Source organism: Xiphophorus hellerii, chromosome 13 (assembly GCF_003331165.1).
Source record: "Xiphophorus hellerii strain 12219 chromosome 13, Xiphophorus_hellerii-4.1, whole genome shotgun sequence".
NCBI lineage: Eukaryota > Metazoa > Chordata > Actinopteri > Cyprinodontiformes > Poeciliidae > Xiphophorus > Xiphophorus hellerii.
In genome coordinates this window covers 10,658,076-10,666,498 of record NC_045684.1, presented here as the reverse complement: position 1 = coordinate 10,666,498, position 8,423 = coordinate 10,658,076, and the positions used below count along the sequence as shown (strand labels likewise).

General features: G+C 37.8%; 1 protein-coding gene across 1 annotated transcript; it reads left to right on the top strand.

The window, feature by feature from the left end:
- The first annotated feature begins 2,486 nt into the window (after nt 1-2,486).
- On the top strand, nt 2,487-6,417 carry exosc7 (exosome component 7). Its single transcript, XM_032580286.1, has 8 exons — nt 2,487-2,575; nt 2,690-2,791; nt 3,030-3,124; nt 3,808-3,973; nt 5,219-5,289; nt 5,413-5,536; nt 5,616-5,771; nt 6,246-6,417. Exons 1-8 carry the CDS (start codon nt 2,519-2,521, stop codon nt 6,348-6,350), a joined length of 876 nt encoding a protein of 291 aa, XP_032436177.1. The 5' UTR covers nt 2,487-2,518; the 3' UTR covers nt 6,351-6,417.
- Nucleotides 6,418-8,423: the final 2,006 nt, after the last annotated feature.

Here is an 8,423-nt window from a genome sequence, read left to right as displayed (position 1 = left end):
CTGTCAGATTCTCAATGCAGGCCAGTTGACCAATCAAATCAAGAGAAGTTTGCGACTGTATTAGCTTTGAGGTTGTTAATGTATTTTTCCAATAGGGAATAAAACAGCCTGGTCGCCATCCAAATAAAAATTCCAAATATTTTTTAGCGAGTTATAGGTTGTTGTTGTTTTTTTTTTACCATACTTAAAATCAAAATCCAATATGGCTGCTGCATAATTACAGTACACAATTACAGTAATATTAGAATTAATCACACTTCTTATTTAACTTTTTAATTAATTTGAATAATAATAATAATCTGAGTTTGACTACATTGTTTGATAACTAGGATCAACAGCTGCATAGTGAGCACCAATATTAATATCCTTAAGAATGCTAAAATAAGGTTTTGACTTTCTCAGAAGAATATCTACATGTGCACAATTACTGCTATCGTTGTGATGAATTCTTGTGCAACTACATCAAAAACACAGTTTTCCATCTCACTTTCTCATGTTCATCAGTTCAAGTGTGAATTATAGACAAAAAAAAAACTCAAAGCTTTCCAATAAACATTTCTGAAATTTTAAAAAGTAAAGTCAGTCAACTTTATTTGTATTGCACATTTCAGCAACAAGCAGTTCAAAGTGCTTTATACCATAACTATACAAGATAGTAACAAATTATGCAACAACCAACAAACATTCAACTAAATGCCATCATAAAAATATCAAGCAAATATTCATCAAATGTGTTGATCAATATTTCACTTACAACTAATCAAAGTCAACTCTGAATATATGGGTTTTTAGTCTTGATTTAAAGGAACTCAGTATTTCAGATGTTTTGCAGTTTTGCTGGAACAAATTTGTGGTGCAGAAATTAAATGCTGTTTCTCCATGTTTGGTTCTGGGTATGCAGAGTAGACCTGATGTATCTGGCGCTAAGCCATTCAGTAATTTATAAACTGACAACAGTATTTTAAAGTCTATTCTCTGAGCTACAGGGAGCTCAGAGTGTAGGGACTTTGAAACTGGGATTATGTGCTCTATCTCCCTGGTTTTAGTCAGAGCACCAGCAGCAGCATTTTGGATCAGCTACAGCTGGAGGATTTATTTGTTTAAGGCAAACCTGTGAAGCCGCTGTTGCAATAATCGATGCAACTAAATAAAAAGATAAATAATAATAATAATAATAAAAAATCTATGATTTTTCAGTAGCAGTGATAAGCCTCACATTCATGGAGTCTGTCAATTTCTCCATCTGTTGGCAATCATTTTGTGGAGCAGCAGCAGCAACCACAGCCTCCCAGACACTGTTCAGAGAGGAGGACGGTCTCACATTTTTCGTCTTTAAAGCTTCTGCATGCAACTTTTATAAAACATCTGTTTTTTGGATATTTGTTAAAACTGTCACAATGCCGTGACAGTTATTATGAGACAGGTAATCTGTGAAAAATTAATCTCCTTCATCTCCTCCTTGAGCTACAATAGCTATCAGCAAAAATGCATCACTCCAGGTCAAAAGAAAACAATCAGAGCCAGGAGGAAAGCCTTAGCTGTCAATCAACCTCGTGTATGCGCTGATCATTACAGAAAAGCTGCTTATCAGCTTTCATCAGTGGCCATGCTAATTAGCCTGAGCATTCATGACAGAATCCAGTGTTGGGGAGACGCTGTAGCATTGCAGCATGGGGGAGGGTGTGAGCAGCACATGATTGACAGCGCTAGGACCCTCCTCCTGACTCTGATTGGTTGTTTCTAACCAAGCGGTGTGTTTAGCTTTAGACGGTTAGTATGGGGAGAACTGGGGGAAGGCAGAGGAGCTTCATTTTTTCAGGTTATTTGTCTTCCATGATACTGTCACAACAAAGCGACAGTTTTAACAAATACGGAAAAAAAAACATTTTTATTTTACAAAAGTTACATACTGTAGCTTCAACGCCTGATGGAGCATTGTCTTGCATAACAATCATTGTCTTTTGGAAAGAGACAGACTTCTTCCTTTACCACTCCTTGAAGAAAATGTCTTCTAAAACCTATCAGCAGATTTCGGAGCTGATTTAGAGCCGAAAATTATCTTTATTTATACCATTTCATTTTATGCAGGATTTATAAAGGATACAAAATACAGTTGATGTTATAAGAATTAAAGGAATAAACACAAGGAAGGAAAAAGGTTAAGAACTGGTCATAGTTCTTTGAATGCACTTCTACTTAAGATGCTGTAATACAACATAAACTATGGAACATGGCTTTATTAGTTTCAGGAAATATGTGTCACAAAGAAAATAACTGAGTATAGAACTGGGTTTTATTAAGAAACTGAAAATTGAAAATGTAGTTGCTTCAGTTAAATAGCAATGAAGGGAAAAGAATTTCATTTTTGAAAAATACTGGGCTCAGGAGAATTTAAGGAAATGTAATGCGTAGTAAAATCCGAGAGATGGCAGCAGTGCTACATCGATTGACACCAGCTGCCGTTAAAAACTGTAGAAGAAGAAGGAAAAAGCAGCGAAGAAGAGTAAAAAAAAACAATATGGCAACAGTACAAGTCAGCGAGGCTGAGAAAGTTTACATCCTACACGGAATACGGGTAAGATTTCACCTCTTCTCGTAACCGTGAAGGTGAACTGTTGTGTTAAGAGGTAAATAGTTTGTTCGCCATCGCGGATGCGTGTTTTTAAACGCTTTCTGCGGTGCTGATCAGGATGATTTACGGGTGGATGGAAGAGGCTGCGAGGACTACAGACACATGGAGGTAGAAACAGATGTGGTGTCCAACACTGACGGATCCGCTAAAGTAACTCTGGTAAAGATAAGTTTCATCTTCTCATTTTGTATGTAAACAACTCAAATAAAACACAAGCGTTAGATTAGAGTGAATTACACCAAATGTCAGTTTGTAAGAAAATCTGGTCCACTATTTTTCATTCTACAGTCATTTAGTCACTTTCGGGTCCAGCTGCTCCATGAAGTCTAATTTAACGCTAATTATGGGTCAGTTTGTTCCACATGTGTCTCTGATCGTCTCCCATTGATCCTCTCAGGGACACACTGCAGTTCTGGTTGGGATCAAGGCTGAGATCGGAAAACCGAGGCCGATGATTGCAAACGAGGGATATTTGGAGTTCTTCGTTGACTGGTGGGTTGTGGTGTTTATACCGAATTTGATTTCTGATTTTAATAGATGTTTTTTTTTCCCTTAATAAAAATGACAAAATATTTTTCCTTTGGTGAGTTTACCTGAATTCAAAGTCGAAATAAATAAAAACTGTAAAACGCTCTTATCAAAGAAGATGGTCGTTTTTGGGCGGGTTAATATCACTCAGGAAAAAAAATTAGTAAGTATTTGCTATATTTAAAAATTGATACAATTCTGGTTTATCTTCAGCCAGTTCTCAAGCCTTTAAGTGACTATTTTAATGTCAATATGGTCTTAAAATCACATAGAGCTGCAGTCCGTGACTGCTGGTCCTGTCATATTATTATGTCATATTTCAAGAACATTAAACAACATTTTTGAGCATATAATTATAATCTAGCATAAATTATGATTTATTAAAAATGTAGCACTGACCGCTATCACCTGTTTTCTCTGGTTCATGTGCGGTACAATAATATTGAAAGCGTTGTTTTAAAACTATCCACTAGAGGGCGGTGTTGTGCTATCTTACATTTTTGGCAATAGATTAGAGCAGAATTTCACAAAAACGTGAATCACCCTCAGCTCTGTCATATCTATAACAAAATAAATAAAAGCCCTCAATGGGATATCTTGGTATGCCTCCAGTCCACCATGTTGTTCTTCCCTCTATCAATCATCAGCTCTGCCAATGCAACCCCAGAGTTTGAGGGCAGAGGAGGTGAAGAGCTGGGGACGGAGCTGAGTAACACCCTCTACAAAGTCTTCAACAGCCAGCACAGCTTGGATCTGAAGAGCCTCTGCATAAGTCCTGGAGAGCACTGCTGGGTGCTTTATGTGGATGTGTTGGTGAGTTCAAGGCCCCGGGGTCACCTGGCTTAAGAAGGAAGTACCTTCAACATGAAACTGTCACTATGTTGGGACAATTTGGTATGAGGCAGATAATCTATCTCATTAGCACAGACGTGATAGGCAGCCTCCTCCTGACTCTGGTTGTTTTTGACTGGGAGTGGTGCATTTCTTCAGACAGCAATAGTAACTCAGGGAGAAGGCAGAACAGCTTGATCTTTTCAGATTATCTGTCTCATATTAAATTGTGACAACATGATGACATTTTTCACAAATATGGAGCTAAAATATTTGTTGATGGGAGAGGAAAATATTAGTTTGCCTTTCCACCTTTAATTCCTATGATGTTCAGGATCCAATGACTATTATTATCCCCACTCATAACCACAGGCACTCAGCTGTGTGTGTATGGAGGAATTTAAAGGTGCCTAAACTCATGGAATATATAAAGAAATGATACAAATTCCTTCTGCTCATAGCCAAAACGGGAAGAGATTTAATGCACATCTGCAGAACCAAAACATCACATTTACAGGAATCCAAAATCTCTTGACTTCTGCTTCTGACATCAGTTTTTTATAGACTCCCAGCTCTACTGGTGTGTATTGGGAAGCTTCGACCAACAGTGTTACTCCCCTTCATTTGCGTAGCAATTCTGGCTCCGTGTTACACTGGCTGTGTATTTGGAAGTTCTGAGAATTGGGAGTTGACCTCCTGGAATCAAATCTGCTCCATCAGAAGTCATTAGTCAAGTTGTTTATTCCTTATCAGAGATTCTTTCCCAAGTCTTGGGCTCCGGCCCGGTTCCTTTGCAGGTAAGCAGGGGAAAAGTCGGGTGCCAGAATGTTCGTGCACAACAGCTTAAAACTAACATCTTTCCTGTCTTAAGTGATTGCTGTTCCACATCTCTCCAAATCTGAATTCCTTCCTGACTTCTAGGTCCGATTAGTTGATGAGTTCAAGGCCCCCAGTCCATTTGACACAGTACATTTCTTTTAGGTTAAAACATATCTTAGTGCGAACCAACCAAACATAATTTTTAACTATTAATATAATTATATTCCTCTACATGTGGAGGTTGGTACTCCTGGATCTAGTTGTTAACACTTGGACACACACACCAACTCCAGATCCTTCCCAACAATAAAATATGAAATTTCCTGTTTGACTTTGTGTTTTCTGTTTAAAACGCCTTTCATTTGATCCAAATAGATAAACTCTAACATTATTGAGTTCCCTCCTCAGCTTCTTCAGTGTGATGGGAATTTGTACGACGCCATCTCAGTAGCGATCAAAGCTGCTCTCTTCAACACTAAGTGAGTTTGTTTAGTTCGTATTACTCCATTAACTTTGATCTAAACTGATATCTTCTACAAACAAAGAACTAAGAAAAACCAAAGTTGGAAAAATGAGTCATGTTCTGGTTTCCTCACCGACAGAATTCCCAAAGTTCACATCTCATCCGATGAAGAAGGAGGGAAGGAGATCGAGCTCTCTGACGACCCGTACGACTGCATGAGACTTGATGTGGAAAACGTTCCCTGCATAGTGACTTTATGCAAGGTGAGCTCCCAGCTGACGTGTTCAGACAGAAACTAGATTTGACATGGACGATTAAGGCCGGCTGGGTTTTTGTGTGCAGATCGGCCACAGACACGTGGTGGATGCCACCCTGCAGGAGAAGGCCTGCTCTGTGGCGAGCCTCATCATCTCCGTCACACACAAAGGAATAATCACCTGCAGCAGGAAGGTGGGGAGAGGCAGCCTGGACCCAGAGAGCATCTGTGAGATGATAGAGGTGACAACTCTGACTTCCTGTTCCTCGATTTTATTCTGCTTTAAACTCACAAAACTATAATCTGACAGGGTAAGACTGACATGACAATGTCATTAATATGATGTAACACCTGTCAGGAATGTGATTGACTGTTGTTATGAAGTGTCATAAATAATCACACTTTTATTATAAAGTTGACACTTTGAATTGACTTCTAAAGCAACTTTGCAATAAAAGGGTAATTATTTACCAAATGGCATTTCATGACAGCAGTTATAAACATTCATGAAGACTCCTTTCTCTTCAAATAAAGTGTTACCTCTTAAAGTTTTAAAGACTTTAGATTGTTTCTCTTGGCATTCTGTATATCAAGTCATTTTACTCAAAGATAAGAAAGCGTTGTAAGAACAAGCTTTCATTTTATATGCGTTCAGGTATTTTTGGAAACCAAGTTTGAGCCAGTCACGCCTTGCATTGTTTCATTTCTCTCTGCAGGCAGGAAAACGAGTAGGAAAAGCTCTCCACCCTCCTCTCATGAAGCTGCTGCAGCAGGAGGAGAGTCTGGGCAATAAGAGACAGAAAGTCGGCTTCCTTGGCTAAAACCACCTTTTTATGATGTTTGTATTTTCATGTTTATGTAATTTTCTACTAAAAATATATTTGTACACTTCTGTTGTCATGGTGCACTTTTATTCTAATGTGTTTTGTGTTATTGAAAAACTAATTTATTAATCATTAAGTTCAAAGGGTAAAACATACACCTTTATAAATACTCATCTATTTAATACTCGTCCAACCTTGTTGAGAGCTGGAGGGAGATTTCTAATCAAACACGTTTGAGTAATTTATCATCACCACCTTAATAAATGCAGAAGTTTTGGGTCTACCATAAACAATGCTCCATACAAAGAAAGTGGACACAAAATTCAAGTGCTTTAGTCATGAGATAAAGGATCAAATGTGTATGTTTTTAATAAACATATTGAAAACAAACAACGTTTGACGTTATTGCGCCCTTTAGTGCGCATGCGGAACACTTTCAGGTCGTTTGACGTTCACACTGGAAAATTACGCAAATTTTCTGAAATTAGAGTAATGCAAGCAACAAGAAGGAGGCAGTTTGTCTCAGGTAGAAGGATAAAGCTGAGACATAACTCCAAAACAAAAGGTTTAACCAAGTCATGCAGTGATCCATGAAGCTTGTAGTTTCACTTTTGTTTGCAGCTTCTCCACAGTGCTGCTGTTTCCCATAAGTATGGGAGAGGAAGGGAATAACAATTCACAAAGTCTAAAAGGTACACCATAATTATTCATCTATTGCTGAGAAGCAGGGGTTAATTTTTAATTGAACACAGTTGATTAATTAATTATCACCACCTCTATAAAGGCAGGAGTTTTGTGTCTGTCAGAAACAATGCTCCATACAAAGACACAGAACACACAATCCATGTGTTTTATTCATAAAGTAAAGGATCAAATATGCTATTTATGGTATTCTTTTAATGAATTTTCTTAAATTAAAGTGATACAAGCAACAGGAATGAGGGAGTTTGTCCCAGGTGGAAGGATAAAACTTAGACATAACTCCAAAACAAAAGATTGAACATTAACCGAATCACGCAGTGATCCATGAAGCTTGTTGTAGTTTTACTTTTGTTTTCAGTTTCTCCTCAGTTCTGCTTTTTCCTATAAATGTGGGAGAGGAGGGGGAGAGCAACCTGAGTGAACATCTGTAGACTTTGGAGACAAAATTAAAGTGTAACATCAATATTATTGTTATATGACTCACCTTGATGTATGCAATAAGTTATTGTATATATCAGGCTATTGCACATTTTAATCTGGAGAGAACTCACCCTCAAGATTAACGCTGTTATTTATTTTTACTTAATGGAAATTACCTTAGAGTTCACTGCAGCTCCTATTGTTAAGTTTGTAAATATCTTTTTCTTTTATATACTCATTATTATCTTTAAGAATGGAGAGATTTCTGTTCTTTCTTTAAGTATGTGTTTCTTGGAGTGATGTTTTACAGGAAGCAACAAGTATTCTAAAATTGGGAGCAGATACTAGATGGTCTGCAGCAAGAGTGATAACTGACGTGGCAGAATAAACAATGGATGATTAAGGGTCGACGTTTATTAACCAGAGACAGAGGAACTGTATATGAGACCACGGAAACGCAAGACACCTCATTGTTCTGTGGGATCATCAGTTCCTGCATCATTTCTACAGAAGGAAGTAAACAAGAACTCTGAACATTGCGCTCTACATGACGGCAGCTTGTGGGTGCAACATACCTGTGATTCAAGAAAACAGAAGAAACAGCTACTCTATGTGATTAACTCAAGATAATCAAATAGGCTATGTAACTAGGACTGCCCTAAAGAAATAAAAAGAAAGGGTCAGACAGGAGCTGTTTTAGAGCGGGTAGGAGGTTGCAATTGAAGCATGCTACTGTCTGTTCTCCTTGCAAGTAAATCTTAAACTCACTTGTCTCTTTCTTCTTTTTATGGGTGCTCAGATTTTTCAAACCTAACACCTATACAATGATTTAGCTGAATGTTATGCACAATGAGGCAGTCCTTAAAAATAACTTGAAACAGAACCAATCAAAGCTCTAGTTTCACTTTCATTTTGACTCCAGCACTGTTTAAAATCCTGCACAGGATC

Excerpts from the sequence above, each read along its gene's own strand:
- exosc7 (XM_032580286.1), top strand. The coding sequence starts at position 2,519 with ATGGCAACAGTACAAGTCAGCGAGGCTGAGAAAGTTTACATCCTACAC. Across the intron at positions 2,792-3,029 it reads GATCCGCTAAAGTAACTCTG|GGACACACTGCAGTTCTGGT; the intron begins GTAAAGATAAGT and ends TGATCCTCTCAG. Across the intron at positions 5,772-6,245 it reads GCATCTGTGAGATGATAGAG|GCAGGAAAACGAGTAGGAAA; the intron begins GTGACAACTCTG and ends TTCTCTCTGCAG.